The sequence below is a fragment of the Prionailurus viverrinus genome, chromosome A3 (genome assembly GCF_022837055.1).
Source record: "Prionailurus viverrinus isolate Anna chromosome A3, UM_Priviv_1.0, whole genome shotgun sequence".
NCBI classification, from domain to species: Eukaryota; Metazoa; Chordata; class Mammalia; order Carnivora; family Felidae; genus Prionailurus; species Prionailurus viverrinus.
Window position 1 is genome coordinate 54627336 of NC_062563.1, and position 24696 is coordinate 54652031.

General features: G+C 43.0%; 1 protein-coding gene across 2 annotated transcripts in view; it reads left to right on the top strand.

The window, feature by feature from the left end:
* UXS1 (UDP-glucuronate decarboxylase 1) overlaps window positions 1–24696 on the top strand; it is a 96755-nt gene that overhangs the window by 32153 nt on the left and 39906 nt on the right. For both annotated transcript variants that reach the window (XM_047852846.1, XM_047852847.1), the window contains exons 4-6: window positions 390–433; window positions 5421–5481; window positions 16700–16880. In XM_047852846.1, coding sequence (XP_047708802.1) covers window positions 390–433; window positions 5421–5481; window positions 16700–16880 — 286 coding nt within the window. The remainder of the gene's footprint in view (window positions 1–389; window positions 434–5420; window positions 5482–16699; window positions 16881–24696) is intronic.

A 24696-nucleotide genomic window follows, 5' to 3' on the forward strand; every position in this document is an offset into this window, starting at 1 on the left:
AGATGACATGGCGATTATGTGCAGAAACAAGAGGTTAAGCTTTTAGGGGAGGGCAACGTTTAGGGGATTCTTTAGTTCCTAAAAAGAACGGGTGGTGGTGATCTGTCTGTTTTTTGTGAGCCTCAACCACTTTGTTCATTAGTAAGGAAAGTAAAATGTTAATTTTCTGAGAGAGACTTAAGTGTCTCTGGAGTAAGAGTTCCAACATACAGTTTATCATCTCGATTCTTAACATGTGATTCAAGTGATCTAACTTAATTTCAAACTGGAAGTGGATAGTAGAAGAAATTAAAATCTGATTTGTGTTACATCATGTCTGTGTGGAACATCAAAGAGGGATGGTGGAGAACTCTCTGCTTCAAAAGTAATTTTGGTTATTTTTGTTTTAGATTGTTGAACCACTAAGAGAGAAAATCAGAGATTTGGAGAAAAGGTATGTGCACGTTTTTAAGGAAAATCCTTCTATTTACTGACTTTAGAAGGTCAGCATCTGATATAAGCTCATCTCACCTCTGTCATTATTTTTTTAATCATGTAATTCTATAATATGAGAGGTGTTAGGTGCTTTCAACATAAGAACTTTTTTCTGTGAGAAGGTAGATGTTTACTGTCAAATTTGATGCAGTGTTTTTAAAGCTTTATCTTCCTTTATTTTGCTTTTTACAAACTATTTCTGATCAAAGCTATGGATTCTCTCTAGGAAAAAAACTTATTTATTTCAATAAAGTTAATTGTTTCAGGAGTCTTCCTGAAGCTCAGCCACACAGATCCTACACTAAAAGTCGTTCCTCTGTTATCCCGTCAGTTTGATTTCTACAAACTCTCATATCTAAACAAATAACCACATAAATGTTTTGGTTTTGGTTTTTAATCCCGATTTGAATATAATACTCAAATATTCCAAACATTTGAAGAAGATAGGATCTAGGTGTGTTGAAATCTTCCTTTTCTGAACCCCGTGAATTTCTCAGTTCCTGAAAATTCGTGGCATACAAGTTGAGGCTAGGCCTTACCTTCTTTTAAGTTATGCAAGGCGATCAGATGGTTTCTAGCATATACTGATTAATCTGAGGGAATTCCAAAAGAAGAAAAAAACAAAAAACTGGAGGGTCTAAAACCCAGTACTATATGTAAGTACTGTAAGAAATTAGGGGTCACTTATTTGCTTGTCACCATACCTCAGGAAGCTTCCAGAATTGAGTCCAGGTGAAGTGGCTGGGAGGGAAGAATTGTATAATATGGTGGGAACTTACTTGAATCAGATTCCAGAGCAAGTTGCTCCTCACCCTTTGTCTTGGTGTTTTCCCCGACTCTCCTCCTGCTGTGTGTAGTTCTGTTGTACCCACATTCCCTCTCTCTCCAAAACATGGGAGCTCGGGGCACTGGAACTTTTCCCTTGAGTTTATCTGGAAAACTGTGCATCCAGCATAACAGTTGGGTTTTTAGAGGTTTAAAACAGAAAAATGAAAACCCTCATTAAAGTTGACATTATTTTTTTTTCCTTACCTTGGCATGGGTTTGGATGATGTGTATCAGTATTGTATGAGCCTTTATCAAGCCCAGATTCATAAAAGAAGAAATGGAGAGCAATTTTTTCTTTGATTTCGGTGTCTGCGATAAATGATCGCAGAGAAATAAGGGTGAAGAATCATCAAACTAAATATGTTCATCATTTTCTTCTTTGTCCTCAATTGATAGTTTATATGCAGTCATACAAACTATTAATTTCAATTCTTGCTGTACTAAAAGTTGTTATTTTTTAGAAGATTGAGTGAGTAATATAAAGTTGTTATTTGTTCTTTAAATTTTTCTTGCCGTGATTTGGGCTGAAATTATGCTGCTGGTAACATTTCACTGGATGGGAGCCAGAAATTCCACCTTTAATAAGACTGGTAGAATTTGAGAGATTTTAGTTGAAACTTAAAAAAAAATTGCTTATGGTAAGAAATAACCAACCAGGTTTTATGTTGGCCAAAAAAAAAAGGCCCGCCAGTGATCATTTTCTTTAGAGAGTAATATTCATTTATGAAAAGTGAATCAATTGTATAACACTTCCCTAAAGCAATGGCTTACACACAAGATCTCTTGAAATAGAATTTTATGATTCCTTTTGATACTTTTGTGACAATATTTGTGCTTTTTAAACAGGAAAGAGAAGCACAAGTATGAATGTAATTTTGAAGAAAGTACCAGTAACTCATTCTTGTCAAGCTGTGAGAGCTCCCTTTAGGATGGGTGTAGAGGTCAAGCATTTGCCTCTTGGGGCTGCTTTACTAGTTATTCATCCTCAACTGGTTCTGTTCTCCAGTTTGGTGATCAAGTCAGGCGACAGATAAGCCCCAGTTGTTGTGTGTGTTAGAAAGTCAAGTATGGACAAGACTTTGTGGTAGAAATCAATGGAGCTCTGTCAGGTTTTATTTTTCTTGACTGATTTATATGGTAAGAATGATCAAACACCCATCTTGACGTGAGCAAGATAAGAATATAACTGGACTACATTGTGTTGATGTGCTTGTCACCTGGGGGCAAAGTGGCCCCCAAGATATTTAAGGATATTTTTGAAAGGTAAAGATTATATTCATACAAGGAAAGAAATGGGGACAGTGCCCTTTGAGAAGCCTGAGTAAGTGGGTTGTGTGAGTTTTTTCTCTTCTTTACAGCACCCCCCTCCCATTTCTTAAGAGTTTGATTGCCTGCCAATTGTTTAATTTCATCTCCATATCTTTATATTTTCTGTGAATAGATAGCAAGTCATGATGAGAATTTAAATTCTAAGTAAAAACACTTCTTACTATTGCTACTTTAATGAACAGTAAGGGTAGAGTCTGGAATGGCATAGAATAATTACTAAAGGATTAATTTTGGGGGGTAAGAAAAGTTCCATTATTCAATTCGTGCTACATTCTGCCTCCCTTGCTTGCTTGTCTCTCTCACTCAAATGCCGACTGCAGGCTTCATGTGGGCAGGGCCTTGACCCTATATGTTGTTTGCTTCTGTATCCTCAGCATGTGGCACAAAATCGGTGCTCATTAAAAAGTTCCCAAATGAATGTATGGATGAGCCAGTATGCTACTACATAGGGTTTTAACCTACTTCATGCCTTTAAAGAAGCCTATGCCTCTTCCTTGCCCACTTTGTTCAGTGCTTGGCAAGTGCAGCAGGGGAGGGCTGAATGATGTGCTGAAGGAGTGGCCCAGCTAGCACCACATCAGAACCACCTCACACTGTCACCACAGAGTTACCACGCAGTCACCTCAAGCGGTGACCTCAGAGTTCCCAAGCAGTCACCTCACGCAGTCACAGGTTACCATGTGGTCACCCCCGGAGTCACTGCCTCAGAGTTCCCACACAGTCACCTCATGCTGTCACAGAGTTACCATGGGGTCACCTCACACAGTCACCTCAGAGTTGCCATGCAGTCACCTCACACGACCACCTCAGGGTTGCCGCTCAGTCCCCTCATGCAGTCCCATAACTCTGTCACCTGTGGCTGCAGGAAGGCAAACAGGGTGAAGTGCCGACTGAGGAGGACCCCGAAGGAGCTTTCCCCCTGCTCTTGCTTCTGGCTTTGTGTGCCTGGCTTCTAAAAGGAAGAAATGAGGGTTGTGAGAATTTTTCCAACACTTTAATCACTTGATCATACATATGAAATCTGAAACTTGGTTGCTACATGTTGAAGAAAAACAGCAAGAAGCCCAGCCAATGTCTTTTTTTTTTTTTTTTTAAGTTTTAGCACACACTGTTTGAAGTAGGTTTATCAGTCTGTACTTCACGTGTGACCTTGTGTCAGGCAGTTAATGTTTTTGCTTCAGTTTTATTTTTTAAGTATATTTCCTGTAAGAAAACTGTTTGCTGTTTTCTTTCCAGTACAAGTGGGCCACAGTGGGCAGGTAGGCAGAGGGTCGGCCTGGAAGGAGAGAGACATTGCAGATGCACCATGTGGCTGGTTGCAGAATTTGGGACTGAGGCTGAACGGTGGATGTGGGGCGCTCAGAGAAGAGAGGGGACATCAGGCCCATGTGAGGGGTGCACGCAGGCAGTGCTGTCGTTTGCTTGGCCCCCCTCCAGCTGACTGATAGAGAAAGTACTTGGAATGACAAGAAGTGTCACTTTGCCAACAAGACATCTGTCAGTCTCCCTGAAGGCTGCCAGTGTTCTAGCAGGCGGAGCTTGCCCTGTTCCACGGCCGCCGTGAGAACATTCACTCGGCCCTCACCGTGGCGGCCTGTGGTAAAGACAGTCCGTTCCAGGGCAGCCCTCTCGGGGAGGTGCTGTGGTTACCATTGACGGAGCAGAAGGCCCTGATGTGCACAGAGCTCTTGGGGGTCTTGCTCTGGGTCACAGAACTAGTAAGGGAGAAGCCCAAGATTGTCACCAGTTCCCTCAGATGCTCCCACCTGCCTGTGTCTGGTTTTGTAGTCTGCAAGGGGAACTTGACCTTTTGAGAATCTGGAAGCTCTTAATAGGGGAATTCATCTGCATTGTAAGAGAAAGCCCTCCTGCCCCAAGCTCCAATTTAAGCATGTTTCCACTCTTCCAAGAGATGAGAAACACTTGCTTCAAGGTCTTCTGTCTAATGACCTGTCATATTCAGTTCAGCGACCATTAAGGAAATGCATTCTGTATCCCAGCTGGGGATGTGGAGGGCATGAGACAGTGCCCCTGGCACCTCTCCAATTAAAATAATGACTGCAAAGTTGATTTCTCTGAACTTACTTAAAGCACTTTTGTTCCTAACTGAGCCACTTCAGGAATGGATGTTTCAAATCTGCATTTATCAACTCTCGGTTGATGTTTTATCTGCTACTTGCGTTGCCCTGCCCCGAAACATCAGTGTGGGTTGGGGACAATGGAACCTTTACCAGGCGCAAGAGGCATTGGAAGGGTAAAGTGACACTTAAGATGGGTTCAGAGCGGACTGTGGGAGACAGAAAGTGCTGATGCCCAGTCATCTTGTCCGGGGGTACTGGTGTAGAAACGGGTGATGCAATTGTGAAATCGGCCAGAATAAGGGAACAGGCTTCGTTTTTTCGTTTCTTACCCTTGCAAGGCACAATCTCCTGCTTTGGATCTGTGACTTCATGAGGCTGCTTTCTTCCTTCTGGACCCCCAGACAGCATTGTGAGGATGCTGCCACCTCCCGTGTTTTGTGTTTAGCTCTGGCTCTTCACAGCCTGTGCAGTGACAAATGTTCCCTTCTCAAGCACGGACTCGCGATCCTCAGCTTGATTCTGCCCAAGGAGCGGGTTGCATATTTCTTGAATTCGAACGAGCCGGGAGTTGCTTGGTTCCTGTAGCCTCTTTGGAATGGCTAGAAGGGCTGACAGTGATAATTCCACAATCTAGCCTTCGTTTTGTTGGGACTAGAGAAAATCTTCACAGGAGATGTTTGACTTTTCTAATCTCTTCACGTTCTACAGCTTCACCCAGAAATACCCGCCAGTAAAATTTTTATCCGAAAAGGACCGTAAAAGAATTTTGGTAAGTTTGCACATCTGATTAATATTTGTAATATCCAGACACTTGCTTTTTTTGTTGTTGTTGTTAATGTTTATTCATTTATTTTGAGAGAGAGAGGGAGACAGAGAAGGGGGGAAGGGCAGGGAGAGAGGGAGAGAGAGAATCCCAAGCAGGCTCCATGCTGTCAGCGCAGAGTCTGACACGGGGCTCAATCCCATGAACCGTGAGATCATGACCTGAGCTGAGATCAAGAGTTGGACGCTTAACCGACTGAGCCACCCAGGCGCCCCAAAACTTGCTTTTTTAAAAAGAGGTATAATTCACATACCGTAGGTCATCCATACCGAGTATGATGTATAGTGTGTTCACAAAGTCACAACAGCATCATATTGTATTTCTAGAATGTTTTCATCACTTCAGAAAGAAGCCCCACCCCCATTGCCGGCCATCCTCCTCCCAGCTCCTGGCAAGCACTGAAACTACTTTCTGTCTCTATAGATTTGCTTGTTTTGGACGTTTCCTGTGAATGAAATGATAGACTATGTGGTCTTTACTGACTTCTTAGAGTAATGTTTCTAAGGTTCAGCCACGCTGCAGCACAAATCAGTACTTCATTTCTTTCTGTGGCTGGATAACATTCCATATTATGGGTGTACCACATTTTGTTTATCCATTTATCAATTGATGGACAGTTGGGGTTGTTTCTACTTTAGGCCATTGTGAATAAAGCTGCTGTGAACCAAAGGTGTATTTAAGTTTTTGTGAAGACCTAGCTTTTCCTTTTTCTTGGGTATATACCTAACGCCATTGGCTGACGAGACTAATCGTCTCCCATTGAATTGTCTTGGTACCCTTGTCAAAAACCAACTGACCATAGTGAAAATATTTATTTCCGGACTCTTAGTTCCGTTCCATTGATCCTGTCTGTCCTTAGGCCAGTATTACTGTCTTGGTTACTGTATGTTTATACTAAGTTTTGAAATTGGGAAGTGTGAATCCCCCCACTTTGTCTTCTTTTTTAAGGTAGTTTTGCCCACTTTGGATCCCTTACAGGCCTGGTGAATTTTAGAATTAACTCATCAGTTTCTTCAAAGAAACCACCTGAGATTTTGATACAGACTGCATCGAATCTATAGATGAATTTGGGCATTATTGCTGTCTTAACAATATTGTCTTCCGGATCCTTGAGAACGGTGGGGAGGGAAGGCTTTCTATTTATTCACATCTTCATTAATTTCTTTTAACATACTTTTTGTTTATAGTTTTCACAGTATAAGTTTCACACTTCTTATGTTAAATTTATTCTGAATGAAGTGTTTTATACTTTGTGATGTTGGCATAAATGGAATTGTTTTTTCCATTTTTCTAATTTGTATTTATTGCAAGTAAATAGAACTACAGTAGACTTTTGAATTTTCTCATATCCTGCAAATTGCTGAAATCATTGGATTCTAATAGTTTCAGGTTCCTGAGGACTTTTCAATATATTGTATAAGATCCTACCGTCTGCAGTTATAGGTGGTTTAACTTCTGCCTTATCAGTATGAATACTTTTTGTTTCACTTCCTTGCCTAATTGTCTTGGCCAGAATCCTTAATACAGTGTTGAACAGAAGTGGGAAGAGCAGACATCCTTGTTTTATTCCTCATCTTAGGGAAGTTTTGTCTTTCACCATTAAATATGGTGTTAGCTGAGGGCTTGTCATAGATGTCTTTTATCAAGTTGACCAGATTCCCTTCTGCCCCTAGTTTGTTCATTTTGCAATTGATCTTGCATATCTGGGATAAATCTCAATTGGTTAATGTATGATCCTTTTTTTTTATTCGATCTGAAGAGAAACCAGAGTATTGATCCTTTTTTTTTTTAATATTTAACATCTATTTTTTATTTTTGAGAGACTGAGAGAGACAGAGCATGAGTTGGGAAGGGGCAGAGAGAGAGGGAAACACAGAATCCGAAGCAGGCTCCAGGCTCCGAGCTGTCAGCACAAGAGCCCGATGCAGGGCTCGAACTCACGAATGGTGAGACCATGACCTGAGCTGAAGTCGGTCACTTACCTAACTAAGCAACCCAGGTGCCCCTGTATGATCCTTTTTATATATTGGTAGATTTCATTTGCTAGCATTTTGTTGAGGATTTTTATGCCTGTATTTGTAACACATTTTGGTCTGTAATTTTCCTTTTTTTTATGATGTCTTTAGCTGGTTTTGGTACTAGGGTAATACTGACCTCATAGGATAGGTAGAGAAATGTTCCCTTCTCTTCTGTTTTTTGAGATGCTTTTGTGAATATTTGGTATTAATTCTCATTGAAGTGTTTGGTGAATTTCACCACAGAAGTTATCTAGGCTTTTTTGTTGTTAATTTTTTTTTTTTTAACATTTTTAATTCAATCTCTTTCTATAGACCTGTTCAGATTTTCCATTTTTTCTTGAGTTAGTTGTGGTTGTTTGTATCTCTTTAGAAATTTCATTGCTTTAGCTGCCTACCCTAAGTGCTGTTTCTTTGTTGCACCGATTTCAAAATACTTTCTAATTTTCCTTGTAACTTATTCTTTGATCCATTAGTTATCTAGGAGTGTGCTGTTTAAATTGTGTGTACTTGTGCATTTCTCAGATTTCTTTGTTTTTGAGATCTAATTTCACTCCATTAGAGTCAGAGAACTTACTTTGTATGATTCAAATCCTTTCCTTTTAAATTTATTGAGGCTTGTGTTATGGCCTAGAATATGGTCTGTCCTGGAGAATATTTCATGTACTCTTTTTTCTTTTTAAGATTTTATTTTTAAGTAATCTCTACACCCAACGTGGGGGCTAAAACTCACAATCCAGAGATCAAGAGTTACATGCTTCGCCCACTGAGCCAGCCCAGCGTCCCTCATATACTCTTAAAAGGACTGTTGTTGAGTGTTTGATGGATAAAGATATCTATTAGGTCTAAGTCTAGCAGGTTTTCAGTGTTTTTCAAGTCTTTTTATTTCCTTGCTAATCTTCTGCGTAGTTCTGTTTATTATTGGGAGTGAGGTGTTGATGCCTCCAATTATTGTTGTTAAAATCTCTATTTCTTCCTTTAATTCTTTCAACTTTTGCTTTGTATATTCTGAGTCTTTGTTGTTAGGTACATAAGTGTTTATAATTATTACATTCACTTGATGGATTTTATCATTATAGAATGCCCCTCTGTATCTCTTAACATTTTTTGTTTTAAAGTTTATTTTGTCTGATAACCATCAAAGCCACACCAACATTCTTATTATTTTTCTATGCTGTGTTTTGTATCTTTTTACATTCAGCACATTGTATCTTTGGGTCTTCAGTGTATTCCCTTAAGACTTCATATAGTTGGATCCTGTTTTGTTTTGTTTTTCTCCCATTTGACAATCTCTGCCTTTTGGGTGTTTGCTGAATCCATTCACACTTAATGTTATTACTGACATGGTTGGAGTTACAACACATTTTCCTTTGTGTTTCTCTCATTTTCCATTATTCTTTTCTTTTGCATTAAGTAAATGTTTTCTTATGTGTAATTTGAATTTCTTTAATTATTTTTTATGTACTTTAAAAATTCATTCTGTTACTACTTACTCTAGTGCTTACCATGTACATCTTATGATACTCTACTTCAGATTTACCCTGAGATGTAGACTTCAGATCCAGTGAGATGTCGACCTGCCACTCCTACATAGTTTACTACCTTTACCCCTCCTTGTGATTTCTATCCATTTTATGTATTACTTCAGTTCATGTTACAAACCCCATAATACATTGTTATAATTATTTTATATTTATATAATTTTATATCTTTTAAATAAGCTGAGTGAATGAAGGAGAGTAAAGAGACATTTGCAGAATTTGTTACATTAACCTTTTATTTATTTATTTATTTTTCTTTTTTTTTTTTCAACGTTTATTTATTTTTGGGACAGAGAGAGACAGAGCATGAACAGGGGAGGGGCAGAGAGAGAGGGAGACACAGAATCGGAAACAGGCTCCAGGCTCCGAGCCATCAGCCCAGAGCCCGACGCGGGGCTCGAACTCACGGACCGCGAGATCGTGACCTGGCTGAAGTCGGACGCTCAACCGACTGCGCCACCCAGGAGCCCCTACATTAACCTTTTAATTACCTTGTCTGGTTTCCTTCATTTGTTCCTGTGGGTTTGAGTAAACTTTTGGTGTCATTGCCTTACTGCAATACAACTTGGCTCCCACCTACCCTCTTCATTCTGTTGTCAGATAGATTTCTATATTTTACAGGGCAAGTAATACAGTAATTCACGTTATTATTTTTTACAATTGTTTTGCTGTGGTGGTGGTAAAATATACATAACACGTTTTTTCATTTTCACCATTTTTTTTTTTTTGAGAGAGAAAGCATGCTTGCAAGTGGGGGCGGGGGAGGGGCACAGAGAGAGGGAGAGAGAGAATCTTAAGCAGGCTCCACAACTGGAACAGAGCCTGTTGCGGGGCTTGATCCCATGGGCCTGCGATCATGACCCAAGCTGAAATCAAAGAGTCAGTTGCTTAACCTACTGAGCCACCCAAGGGGCCCCACATTTTAGCCATTTTAAGCATATAGTTCTGTGGCTTTAAGTACATTCACATTGTTGTGCTGTACAATTTAGTCTTTAAATCAATTAAGAGTGGAAAGGAAAAAGTGCAATTACATTGTCTTTTATAATTACTAATTATTTTGTTCCTTCCCCTTTTGTTTCCTCTGTGGGAAATGCTCTCTGGGATCATTTGCTTTCAGCCTGAAGAACATCCTTTAGTATTTCTTGAATGGCAGGGCTGCTAGCAATGAATACTCTCATTTTTTGTTTATTTATTTATTTTTATTTTTAGAAGTTTTGGTAGTACATAAAATTCTTGGCGGGCAGTTTCCTCTCTGCACATTGAATATGTTGGTGACCCTACTGCTTCCTCTATTATTTGTGATGGAGAGTCAGCTGTTAATCATGTTGGGGGTTTCCTTGTACTTGAGTCCTTTCCTTTGTCTCCTGTTTACTTTCCAAAGGCTGCTGTCACAGTTACAAGCTCAGTAGCTTAAAACAAGCAAAATTGAATCTCTCCCAGTAGTGGAAGCTAGAATTCTAATGTGAGGGTATTGGCAGGGCCGTGCTATCTCGGAAGTTTCTAGGAGGAAATCTGTTTTATGCCTTTCTCTTAGCTTCTGATGTTGCTACCGTCCTTGATTCCTTGATTTGTAGATACATCTCCCCAGTCTTGGCCTCCATCATCACATGGTGCTCTCCCTGTGTGTCTCATACTGGATTCAAGGTTTATTCTACTCCAGTATGACTTTATCTCAAACTGATGACACCTGTGATCACCCAACTTCCAAATAAGGTCCTGTGCTGAGATTCCAAGAAGGATATAACTTTTGTGGGACAGTATTTTAACCCAGTACAACTGCTTCCAAAACTTTATCTTTGTCTCTGATTTTCAGCGTTTTTAGTGTGATATGGGTTCATGCTTCATATTTGCATTTATCCTACTTGGAGTTTGTTCGGCTTCTTGAATGTATAGATTCATGTGTTTCATGGGATTGGGGAAGTTTTCAGCCATTATTTCTTCAAATAATTTTTCGGTTCCTCTCTTTCTTCCTTTCTGGTGCTCCCCTTACATGCCTGTTGGTGAGTTTATTGGCGTCTCAGACTGGGATGAGGCTATTCACTTTCCTTTCGTTTTTCTCTCTGCTCTTCAGGTTGCATAAACTCTCTTGATGTATCTTCAGGTTTGCTGATTCTTTCTTCTGCCAGATCCAGTCAGTTGTTGAATCTCTAGTGAATTTTCCTATATTTGTCAACCCCCAAATTTCCATTTGTTTCTATTTTATAATTTTTCCCTTTTTAGTCTTTATTTACTTTTTTTTTTTTCAACGTTTATTTATTTTTGGGACAGAGAGAGACAGAGCATGAACGGAGGAGGGGCAGAGAGAGAGGGAGACACAGAATCAGAAACAGGCTCCAGGCTCTGAGCCATCAGCCCAGAGCCCGACGCGGGGCTCGAACTCACGGACCACGAGATCGTGACCTGGCTGAAGTCGGACGCTTAACCGACTGCGCCACCCAGGCGCCCCGAGTCTTTATTTACTTCTTAAAGCATGGTTTCCTCCCATTCTGTGAACTTATTTATAATGGCTGATTTGAAGATTCTGGTAAACGTGGTAGCTGGGCCCGCGCATGGATGGGCCTGGTGGTGTTCCCTGTGTCCGGGTCACACATTCCTGTTTCTTTGCCAGTCTCAACATTTTCTATAGAAACCTGGGTATTTTAGGTAGTATATTGTAGCAACTCTGGATACTGTTCTCCCCTTTCCCTAAGCCTTGTTTCATTTTTGCCTGTTTGTTTATCTGTTGAGTATCTTGGCTGGTCTCTTTCAGTGACGTGCGTTCCCTGGAGGGTGAAGCTCTGACGGTCACTGCTCAGAGGCTGCAGGCTTGGGGATGGACACACTCACCCTGGGATGGCAGTGGTTCTAGCAGGGCTCTTGGTGACCATCTTTTAGCTTGATTTCTCTGTTAAGCTGTCTGCCTTGTGTGGTATCCACACCAACTTTTAGGCTCCAGTAATCTCTAGTTGAGCGAACTATGCTTTAATCAGTGCTTTGTGTTATAAATCGTTCCTCAGTCGGATCCAGTTAAATTCTGGCCCCTTTGCAGAGGTAGATTTTTAGGCCAATTGTTAAGCCCAGGAGGGCTCTTAGGTGTGTCTTTCCCTGGTTCTCTGTACTAAACTGGCCAGCCTGTGCTCAAGCTTGTTGTTCTCAGAGAGCTACCAGGCTCCTTTCTGTTGCTTACCACTTCAAATCTCCATTCATTATGCTTGAGATCACCTTTATGCTTGAACTTTCCCACGTTGTCTTTCAAACTTAGTTTATACCTCTGTGGGAGCTTTGGAGCTCTGTGTTTTTAGTGACTGCCTCTGTCCCCAGGGGAAAATCTCTGAGTCACTGCTGTGGAACTGGAGGAGGGAGTGACATTCTTGCTTACAAGCAGGGGGCAGACAGGAGCAGTACCCCTGGTCTTCTCGCCTGGCCTCTCTGGACATGGAATCCACTCCTTGACTGTGCTTGGGTAAGGGTGACCATGGTCCCATTATTCATGCGTTCACCGCCTGCCCTGCCTGGGGTAGGTAGAGCTTCTGCCCTGTGAGTGGGAGCTGGAGGAGGAAGGTCTTAACCACTTGGCTCACACCTTAGGAATTTAGCCTGTGCAGCTCACAGCTGGAGGGAATCAGAAAGGCCTGAGCCCTGCCCTTCCAGGTGAGATACCATGATCTTTTGACTGCCAGCTCCGTTGTTTTGGCCACACCTAACACTCACCCACTCTGAACTCTGGGCTTGTAGGGTAGAAGGAGGGAGTGGTCCATGGCTCAAGTGTCACAGATTCTCACTGTTCTTACTGAATTTTTGTAGATTTTCTTGAATAAGCGTTTCTTCATCTGCTGTATGTATACCCTTAGGACAATTTCCAAATACTTTAACTGGTTAGGTTTTTGAATTGATCCTCCCCAGTTAGGGTTTTGCTGAGGGACAGGTCTGTAGAGCACCTCACAGTGCCATTCTGTAGGAAATGCTTTATCTGTGACCTTGATATATAAGTGGTTGGTGCACAAGCTTTTCTGTTCTTTTACCCGTTGTTTAGGCTGTAGGACTTCTTGTCCCAAACAGCCAAGTAATACTCCTAAATCATTGTTAAACTACTTATACCACATAATCGCCTTTCTCTTCTGGAAGTTATAGAAGACCTCGTGCCTTTTTAGATGGTTTACATAAATCTCACCGTGAGCAGACTCTAAAGTCTATTATACTTGTACACCCATCTTTTTGGGTTATTTCTATCGTATCAAAAACGTGTAGGCATTTAAGCATGACTTGAGAAATACATCCATGTCTTCAGCAGCAGAGAAAAGTTAATTTTTCTGATCTCTCTGCTACCACATGTCAGAGCGATCAGAATGTTTATTACCATACACTAGTATATGAACCCTACACAGCCTTGCAAGGGTTATTATTATTTCCACGTGAGATGATCTCCCTGCTGATGCCGAGAGCCACTTTACATGTAGCCACAATAAATGGACTGAGTGTTCCTCACTCATCTGCTGGCTCATAGGTTAAGCCACATTTCAGAGTCATCTGGTGCCATGTTGTTGCTAAAACCCAAAGCCTTTTCAGTGATGGTTGAAGCCTTAGCACAGAGAAGAGGTTTGTTCAGAAAGGCATTCTTCTTGCTGACTTACTGAGCAGCATGAGTTTGAATGCCACCCTTGAACAGGACCACTTTTCACTGCCTGTGAGCTCCCACCAGAGCAGAAGTACAAGCAGTGGAGATGAGCTGCTAACTGCAGAGCCCTGCAAAGCTGCGTGGAGCACAGTCAATTTCAGCATAAGAGGTCTCCTGTCCTTTCTTCCTACTATCTTCTTCAATGTTACCTCCTAGTTATTGGGAGGGTAGGCCCGGGTTTGGTAGGTAGTTTTCCTGAGGAAGCTTGTAAGTGATGGGCCTCTGCCAGTCTTGTTTCTGTTTGAAATGCTTGCCTAATGGACTGAAATTGATTAGGGAGAGCCAGCTATGTTACATAAATCTTTAAGTATTTTCTATAGAAAGGAATTCTTCAAGAAAAAACAGTTCAGTTGGCATTTTAAGGAGGGCTAAGGTGCTTCCAGCAATTTTATGCCACCACTAAAACTAGTAAAATGTTGGAGGCAATTGTGTATAATTTAGTACACCGCATTTCTGCTTAGCTGAGTCGTCGCTAGGTCATTTTAGGTGCAGAGGTAAAGTTAGCATGCTACAGAACGTCTTAGTTTAAGAAACATTTGTGTATGGATATAGAGTTACATTAAAAGAGGTTAAATTTCTTTTTAAAAAGATGTAATTTTTCTGATTTATGAACTTAAGTGGGAACCTTGGGAAAATGCAATGAAATGAAGGCAAAATAAAATGGATTTTCATCCCCTGAGTTAAGCACATATAGTGAGCGAGATTTGGAATTTAGTTATCTTTCCCCAAAATTCTCTTTTCAAATCATTGTTCAGGTATACAGGTGAAATACAGGGGTGCTGAAGATAAAACATGAACCAGACAAATCTACAGGTAGTGGAGAGAATATGAAATTAGGAAGGCTGGGCTTATTCTGTCATTACTGATGACCTGGGGACCTTGGTCAGAAATTCAGTTCCTCTGGGTGTTTGTTTCCTACCTCAGAAGCAGAAAGGATTTAGGAAGTGGTGCTCTCCATTAAGAATGTGAATGCAGCTGTAGGGCGTCTGGGTGGCTCAGTCAGTGAAATGTCCAACTTCGGCTCAGGTCAGGATCTTGCAGTCCATGGGTTTGAGTCCCACATTGGGCTCTGTACTGACAGCTCAGAGCCTGGAGCCTGTTTCGGATTCTGTGTCTCCCTCTCTCTCTCTGCCCCTCCCCTGCTTGTGCTCTGTCTCTCTGTCTCTCTCTCTCAAAAGTAAATAAACATAATTTTTTTTTTTTTAATTAATGCAACTGATTGAAAGCTATTCAGCATCAGGATTTTTCAACCATCCACATTCTCAACCATCATACAGCTGACCCTTGAGCAACTCAGGGCCGAGAGGCACCGACCATCCACCCCCGACACCCCCACAGGCTGTCGAAAATCCACATGTGACTTTTGACTCCTTTTGCTTGCTGTTGACTGGACGCCTTTCCATAACGTAAACAGTCGATTAACACTTATCCTGCGTGTTATGTGTATTATGTATTTTGTTCTTAAACTAGGGAAAACAGAATGTTATTAAGAACACCATAAGGAAGAGAAAATACACTCATAGTACTGTACTGTATTTATCAAACAAATTTGTATACAAGTGGACCCGTGCACTTCACACCCTAGTTGTTCAAGGGTCAGCTGTGTCTGTGATTTTCATCAGAGCAAGTGTAAATGTCTGGTTGGTGCTGGTGGCTGGCATTTCTCCCCTGCACCGTCTCCCAAATCTACCTTCTTCACCCCAGGAAGCTTTGCCCTCACCCGTGGTCAACATTGGAATTACGTGTCCGATCACAGAGGGCTTTGTTGCAAACTAAATGGTTTAAAACCATAGGCCTGGGGGCTTTTGTGCTTTTTTCAGTGAGAGAATTGGTGGGTTTTTTCCTTCTGTTAATTCTTTCAGTTGGGAACAGAGAAGGCAGGGCAGAGAACAGAACAGGGCAGAGAAGATAGTTTGACTTCACGAGTCTGCTTTCTGAGTTTGTTCTTTCTACTCTTTCCTCAAAATACAGTACATGCTCTATCTGGCTCCTCCACTTACACCATTGAATTTGAATAAAGTATCTATGACCTCAAGCTGTGTTTTTCAATCGCGATTGCCTCTTCCGGTTTTGGCAGGATGGCATTGCTGGCCCCCTGCCCCCCACAGCTGCATCGTGTCCCTGTAGGCCTGTTGGTGGACCCCACGCAGTGTTTGTGCTCCCGCTCAGACATTGACCGAACAGTGGACCTCAATCACTTAGGGTTTAGGTCTGAAGACAGTAGCTGTTGCTTATTCATTTGTTCTCATAAGCAGTTGGGAAGAAAATAGTTTTTTTTTTAATGAGTTTTTTGTGTCCAGTTTAAAAGCCACAAAGGTGCCTGGGTGATTCAGTCAGTTAAGCATCGGATAACTCTTGATTTTAGCTCAGGTCATGATCTCATGGTTCGTGAAATCAAGCCCCGTGTTGGGCTCTGTGCTGACAGTGCAGACCCTGCTTGGGATATTCTCTCTCCCTCCCTCTCTCTGTGCCCCTCTCCTCACTCTCTCTCTCTCAAAATAAATAAACATTTAAAAAAAAAAAAAACATATATCATTTGGTAGCTCACCAAATCTCTGCATGTTCTAATCACTTTTTAAAACATTCTGAAACTCTGCAGGAGTGTTAGAATTACACAAGTGATGTTCAGTGTCCCATCGGCATAAAATAAGAACCTTTTAATGTGAAATTCTCTGTCAGAGGGGACATTTGGAAACTTGTAGCTGCCTTTCTGTACTGATATTTACTGGGTGGTAGCTTAAGTTTTTAGGCTGCTTAGAAATCGACAGTAGTATGACGACTTGTTCTGGAGGAAGAGAGAGGACGCTGCCCTGAAACCATTAGTGTCCTCCTTCCTTGCTCTCCTCCCATGTTTTAAGTTGTGGCTGCACCAAAGGCATATCCCCTTGAAGCTGGTTGTCACCGTGTCCTCTTGTGCTTTCTCTGGGGACCTTGGGCACCCCGTCCTGGTGCAGATAACCGGAGGAGCGGGGTTCGTGGGCTCCCACCTCACGGACAAGCTCATGATGGATGGCCACGAGGTGACTGTGGTGGACAACTTCTTCACCGGCAGGAAGAGGAATGTGGAGCACTGGATCGGCCACGAGAACTTCGAGCTGATTAACCACGACGTGGTGGAGCCACTCTACATCGAAGGTGAGCGAAAGCGCACGTCGACAGCGCGGTGAGCGTGGTGGGGCTGCTCCCCAGAGCAGCCAACCGGCCTGGCCACAGTGAGTTTGGGCTCTGCCTTCTTTCTGAAGTAGTCTCACCAGGTACAAGGCACTATCCTAGTTTCTGCGATGAGAGAACAGTTACGGCAGCGTGGATATTTGACTTCGCCGTTCCGAGCACCCCTGGCTTTGGGTATAGTGGCCCTTTCAAGGAGGGCTTGTGTAATGCACAGTCCTCCCCACTGCATGGCAGGTCCGGTGGCTGTCACTCGTGTGACAGTACTTGTAGCTTCATGCGGGGCGCTGGCTGGTGTGGAATGTGGCACTAGTAGTGAAATTCCACATCTAACTTTGCCACTCCACAAACTTTGCGGGGCAGTGGGCCGGATGGATCCCCCCAAACATATGGCTTAACCCCTGGAACCTGTGAGTGTGGTCTTATGTCGGGGAAAGATGTTTGGTGACATAATCAAGTTAAGGATCTCAAGATGAGCTCAGCCTGGATTACCCGGGTGGGCCATATGGAAATATACATGTGGAAGTGCCATTGGAAAATGGCAAGTGCCTTTATAGGAGACAGAATGGACAAGACACAGACGCATGGGGAGAAGAGCAGGTCCATGAAGACCAAGGCAGAGATTGAAGCCATGCAGCCCCAGGCTGAGGACCACCTCAAAGGCAAGGAGGGATTCTCTCCTAGAACCTTTGGGGGAAGTGTGGCCTTGCCAACACCTTGTTTTCTAGATCTGTGGGAAAAGAAATTTCTGGTGTTTCGGTTCACCTGGTGCATGGTACTTCAGTTACAACAACGGCCACAGGAGGCTGATATGGGGGGCCTCCGGTAGACATTTCTCGAGATTGTCTGAGGTGTACTGAAGAGAACCTCCAGCAGGTGCTTGGCTAGCAGGCCTACTAGGATCAGCAGACCTGCTGTTAATTCTCATTTAAATCTGACCGGAGCCCTGAGAAGTAAATGGTGTCATCCCGTTTTGATTATTTATGGAAAACCAGAATCGGGTCGTGGCCTGCCCAAAGCCATAGGGCTATTAGTGGTAGAGCCAGAATTCAGCCTTGGGTTTCAGGCTCCAAAGCTCGTTTGTCACCCACCCCTCCTCCTCCTCCTGTGGGTAGTGTAGCGTTCTACTTTTCAGTATTACCATGTCGGGGACATTTTCCCGTGTCTGCATAATGCAAAGTATCTTGGAGAGCCAGTTTAATTGCTGTGCAGTATCATTGTATGGGGACACCGTGCTTTATTCACTCCTGCCCTTAAAGTTCTCCAGGATTTCATTATAACTGTGTTTGTCTGAACTTTATTTCCTTAATCAAGTGTTCAAATATGAATTACGCCAAATGCTGATCCGTTTCCTTCATTGTTTGTTGGGGTCTGTGTCACTAACGCATGAGTGGCGTTCAGCATTAGCTTCCAAAACTGCTAACAAGATGGTTTGCTAATTTGGTAGAAAACCCACGACTTCCTGGTGACAGAAGAAAAAAAAGTTAGATTTTCTAACATGTTAATTCAGAAAAGAAATCTAAACAGTTTATTTTGCTTTTTTAAAAAATGTTTGTTTTTTATGTGAGTTCATAATAGGGATGTTAATCATCTGGTATATACTTAACACCTGCCCTTCTTCCCAAATCTGACTTTTGCCTTTAATTTTTGTAATTCTAGGCTCATCTGTTTATTTTCCTCTTTGCTATTCTATTTATTTTATGCTTATAAGAGTCCCAAGAATAGAGAAATATTTAGCCATGGCGTTTTTGGTTTGTGTGATATTTTTGTTTCTTTTTAAACATTTAATTATTTAATCTATCTGGGATTATTTGGGGGTTAGGCTATAATTTGTAAAGCGAACCAGATGATTTAGGTAACAGATAAGTTGGCTGACTTTCCCCCTGGACTTGATCATGGGTGTGCTCTGAGGGTTAACTGAGGTCATGCATGTGATAGGCAGAATTGCCAAATGCAGGAGTCAACACGCTGCAGTGAAAGGCCCTGCTCTTGGCATTGAGGCCATGAATCAGCTGGCTGTAAGATAGTGAGATTACCTGGGATTATGTGGGTGGACCCACATAATCACACGAGTTCTTAAAAGCAGCAGCAGCAGCAGGCGGAGAAGCCAGCTAGGGAGATCTGGTAGAAGGATGCCTCAGAGAGACAGGCAGTAGAGAAATCCGGAAGATTCGAGGTATGAGGAGGACTTGACCCACCGCTTCTGGCTTCGAAAGCGGCCGTTGTGAGCCAGGGCCCACGGGCAGTCTCTGGGAGCTCCCAGTCAACAGCCATCAGGGAGATGGGGCCCTCAGTGCTGCAGCCTCGTGGAACTGAGTTTTGCCAACACCTTGAATCACCCTCTGATGGCAGGAATGCAGCCCTCCCTGCTAATACCCTGATTTCAGCCTGTGAGGGCAGAGCAGAGAACCAGCTGAGCCACACAGTGCCTGGCTTCTGACCTGCAGACCCAGTAGATGATAAATGGATATTTTTGTAGCCTCTAAGCCTGTTAGGGCATCAGTAGAAAACCACAGGGCTTGGCACAAGGTCTGGCCCACAGTAAGTGCTCCCCAAATAGCAGCTGCTATTATTATTATTATTACTTTTCCCTTTTTGCACACGCGAGTAAACATTTGTGAAATGTAACTACTGATTACATAATTTGAGTACTACGGAGAAACCAAAACTTAGTAAAAATGGTATGTTGGTAAGTAAATTACTTGCTTTGCCTCTGGGCTTTGACACCAAAACTATTCGAGGCCACTTCTGTTTCTGGAAGTAGACTCTGTGTGGAGAACACACACGTGAACTCACGACGTGGTCTCACGAGAAGGGTTGACATTTTCTGTCCTTTGCTGGCAGTGGGAGTGGCACCAGTGTGGCAGAACAGAAGACGTTTCTCCACCTCCGTAGTCCAAGCCCGTGTTTCACTTTCTCCAGCTTTAGCGTGAGTCTTCATGCCCGTGACAGTCTGCCCACCCCGGCCCCGATCACCCCATCTCACTGCTTCTACCCCCACAGTGCCTGCCCACCTGAATCCAAGCCTCTTATGGGAAGATGGGCATTGTTCAATCCTGCGTGTGGGTACAGTTGTGTGTTTCAGAGGGAATAATCCTTCCCTCTGAATTTATTTTTTTTTTAATTTATTTATTTATTTTGAGAGAGACAGAGATAGCACTAGTGAGAGAGGGGCAGAAAGTGAGGGAGAGAATCCCAAGCTGGCAACGCAGAGCCTGATTGGGGGCTTGAACTCAGGAAACCAAGAGAGATCATGAAATCATGACCTGAGCCAAAACCAAGAGTCAGATGCTTAACTGACTGAACCACCCAGGTGCCCCAATGTACGCTGTTCTTTTAGCAGTGATGAACGAGTTAATATGTCCTGCTGATGTCATAAATTATTCTCCTCCTTTGCGCGGTAGAGTGTATTACAAAGTATGTACACCCAGCATTTAATACGTAACTATTTTTTCATACCTTTTTCTAATAAAAGAAATTCCAGTTGATCTGAAATTTACACCATAGCAGTAACGCTCTTCAGCTTCCAAAAGTATTACATGGGATTTGTTTTGGTTTGTTTCTCTGGAGCTGGCAAAATTTTGGACTGTAATGGGTGTCACACAGAGGTGTCACTTAATTTGGCAGTGTCCTAGAGGAGCTTCATTAGTTTCCCTTCGGCACAGCTTTCCTCCTCTTGTTATTTTCAAAGTATAACCATTATGTTTCAGAAGCCGGGGCATTAGCCATGTAACTGTTGTGGGAAAGTAACTGTCATCTGGACTCAGATTGTGGTGGTGGAATTGGGAAGAAAATGATTGCTACACACGCGGGGTGTGCACGTCAGGGCTGGGAATGGGGTACCGCGGAATCTGGGGACTGCTATGTGGTCATTAACCGTAAAACTGACTTAGACCAGAGGTGCTGTTGTCACAGGGGTTATGTTAGAGGCCTCTGCATTGTCTGGACTGCACTGTAAAGAGATAGAGCTTCTTTGGAAGGAATTGTAATACTCACTGAAATAACTTGATCTGGTTTTATATTGCTTTAAAAGAACTCTGGATTTTACCAGATGCTACCATTTAAGTTGCAGAAGGTGAATCTGTATTGAGCTCTGGAAGGAGCAAAGTTAATTCTTCTTCCAGCCATCTATTTAGGACATGGGGAAGTTTCGGAGAAGCGAGAGTTGGTGGGTAGCAGGTTGTGTTTGGGTTTTGCGAGGGAGATGCCAGGCCATGGAGATGGTGAAAATGAGGTGCAGTGTTGGGACAGCCCCCTTGTTCCAGCCTGGAGGCCTGCTGGGCGGATGTTGGCCACGGGTGGGCTCAGTGAAAAGGGAGGATGTCTAGAGAAAGAACGTTGTGACCGTTCAGGCAAGGATTAAAGACACATAGGAAACTGAGCACTGACCCCCAGAGGGTTTTCAGAATGGAGCAGACACTGCTGAAGGAGGATGGAGGTATAGACGGTCCCCGATTTAATGATGGTCGACTTAATGATTTTCCATCTCTATGACGGTGTGGTCAACAGTACACATCCAGTGGAAACCATGCCTCAGAGTTTTAATCTGGATCTTTTCCCGGGCTGAGGACATGCAGTCCTGTCTTCTTGTGATGCCGGGCAGTGGCAGTGGCCACAGCTCCTAGTCAGCCAGTGATAACGAGAGTCAGCAACTGGTACACTGACAACCACTCTCTGCTTTTGCTTTCAGTACGGTATTCGACAAGGTACAGGAAATATTCAACGCTCTTTACAAAGTAGGCTTTGCCCAGCTGTGGGCTAATGTAAGCGTTCTAAGCATGTGTGCGGCAGGCTAGACTAAACTGTGTGTTCAGGAGGTTATTTTATTAGCACTTCCCCATCATGCAAATTTCACATAGTTTTATTGGTGTTGTTTCGGGTGTCTGCAAGTTTGCAAGTATGGGGCCATTGTGAACCTTGCTTGAGAAAGCCGCCCCGTATACACATCGAAGTCACTGTTGTCACTGTCTTAGACTCATGTCCAGGCTCCTGATGTATATAGCCTGGGCCCCTCCCAAAAGCTGTTCCAGTTTACTTGTCCGCCATCTGTACAAGCAGCAACCTTGAAACCAACATTTCTGTAGAGGACAGAAAACGACAGAGACGTCCATTGCGTCATGGGAAGCCCAGTCCTGGAACATGCAGTACCTGTGAGTAAGAGGTCCAGAACAATGAAAGCAGAAAATAACAATTGCAAACACTTAATGAATACTCACTGTGTTCCAGGCACTATTCTAATCACTGTGTATAATTAACAGATTTCATTCTTTCAACATACGGGTGAGGTAGGCATTTATTATCCTCATGTGCAGGTGAGGGAACCAGTGCGTGGAGCCCTATTACCCACCTTGTACCCAGGTGTGGAGATCCTGTGCAGGGCCAGGAGAGGTGGGCACCAAGACAGGGAAGACAGGAGGAGAGGCTGGACTGTCACACCCAGATCCCCCAGAATTGTTCAAGAAAGGTGGATGGAAACTGTGTTTGCCAAGGACACTGGGTCCATGTTGACGTAGGTGTTTGAGGAGTGCTGTTCTGATTAGAATATTTTTGTTGAATTATAATTTAGAAAATTTTTTCTCTCTTTCAGTGTTTGTTGCAAATGTAAACATAAAATGTAGAGGCTGCAGATCCGAGATCCCCCGCTTTGTTCAGCTTGGAGCCATGGGGAAATCCTGCAGTGAATCTCTGGCATCATAGGTGCTTTCTCACCATGGTGTTATCACAGTGATCCCCTGGCACTTGGAGGAGATTCCAGGGGAGGTGCGGGTGGCTGCCAGCTGCAGGAAATTGACAGGCAGCAGCACTGACCATAACTTTGGGTCCTGGGGCTGAGCCAGACCTCTGGCATACACAGTCTTCCCTTCCTATTAAGTCAATATTATTTGATGTGAAATGAAGGCAAAATCCCACTGTTTGAGTTCTTTGTGCCAAGAGAAATTTGGTCTTTACACTGAAACGTTATGTATCTTCTTAAATCCTGTTTTCCATCGTAAATACTGGTGTTGGGGGACAAGGGTTAGGCCTCGCGTTGTTCCATGTTGCAGAGAGGGACACCTTGTGTAGTATTTGTGGCAGGGCTCCAGCCTGGACTGCAGGGAAAGAAAACGTGTAAGGAGTATCTTTACGATGAGGTTCTGCTGTATGCTAAATAATCCCACAAGTTCACAGCAAGAATCAACCTTTTGTTTTATTTTGTAGTTTTTCCAAAGCTGCAGGGTGCAACTCCTTACCAGTTAGGTAAGGTGTGGCTCTGGCACAGGGAGGCGGTTGGACTGGGCTATGCTGGGAAGTTGTGCCAAAAATAAATAAATAAATAATAAATAAATCACCAGGAGATGTAAACATTCAGTAGGCTTTTATGTGGATTTCCCCTTTGGTAGGAGAGCACACTCGTTTTTTTTTTTTTTTTCATGGAACCTGAGCAATTTGGGGTTTCTCAGGAGTCGTTCAATTTCTACACCTTATTCCTTCTATATTTATATATCATCTGCGTGGACTGCAGACACAGTGAAATTCATCTTGAAAACATATAAAACGTTCGTTTGTGGTGCGTGTAGTTGCAGTATTATTTTCAGAATCCATGGTAGGGCCGAACGAGCCTCTGCCGTACCCTCCCCTGGCCCATCCTCTTCCCAGCATGAAAATAATGTCCTGTGTTTTGGCAGGCATACTGTTTTGGACCTATTTAAGGAAATTCTGTGAAAAAGGAAAATACTGGCTTGCTGTACTGTTTCCCTTCCTTGATCATTAATTTGAGCTAATCTTTTAGGGCTCATTTCTCAGGCTCCTATTTTTCTCTCCATGATTACAGCACATGGCCCTGGAAAACGTGACAGGGTCGCAGGACGGTCACGTGGTGGTCAAGTCCAGAGGCACAGCTCCAGCAAATGAGAGGGCATGCCTTTCTACTTGTTTCTTCCTCTCCCTCCCCTGAACTTAGATTTTTGAATGCCATGCTCATTTTTGGTGTACTTTTTGATAAGGCAGTTGACATTTTTTTTGAGGGCTTTTCTCCCCCTCTGGGATGTGAGGGTTAACTTTACTGTTCTGTTATTATTAATATTACTTAGTACTTTCATAGCACCTCTCATTCCAATTATTTATGTTATGCGTGTTCTAAAGTCCCCCCCCCCCCCCCCCCCCTTGCTCTCCTCTTCATAATTCCTTACCCGGATAATTAGTCAACAGCCTCCATCATGTGGTCCTTTTTAGGACCGGAACCAGAGTTACTGTCATTAATGCTATAGGCAGAACACGTTCTCATGGGAAGGAGGGGCTGTTGGAAATAATTTTCATAGGATTTCAGGTTCTTCTTCAGTGCATCAGTGTTGCTACTTAGGCGTCGTGACATAGTTTTTATAGGGCATACCTTACTAGCCTTTCCAAGGGGTAACAGAGGCTGCACTCAGGCTGAGCGAGCAGATGGAATAGTCTTTTGGATGAAAAGGCCCCAGTCTATGGCTCGTCTCTTCACTCAGCTAACTTTTAGTGAGCACCGTTCCCAAATTGGCCCCGGCCAAGGCGCCATGTAGGGGAATTTATTTTCTGTGGCAGATTCCTAGGCCTGTCTAGCCATTCTGATGCAATAGGTCTGCCCAGGAATCTTCCTTCATGTGTGCTCATAGGTAACAAGGGCGGCCCCCCTGCTGTAGAGAGCAAAGCTGTGTGGAGATCTAAGGAGGAAAAAGGATTGCTTCGTGTGCTTAGTGAGCTTTTCATCTGGTGAACAGGATGTGTAGGAAACACTTGACAAGGCAGAACGCAGTAATTAACCAGTGGCACA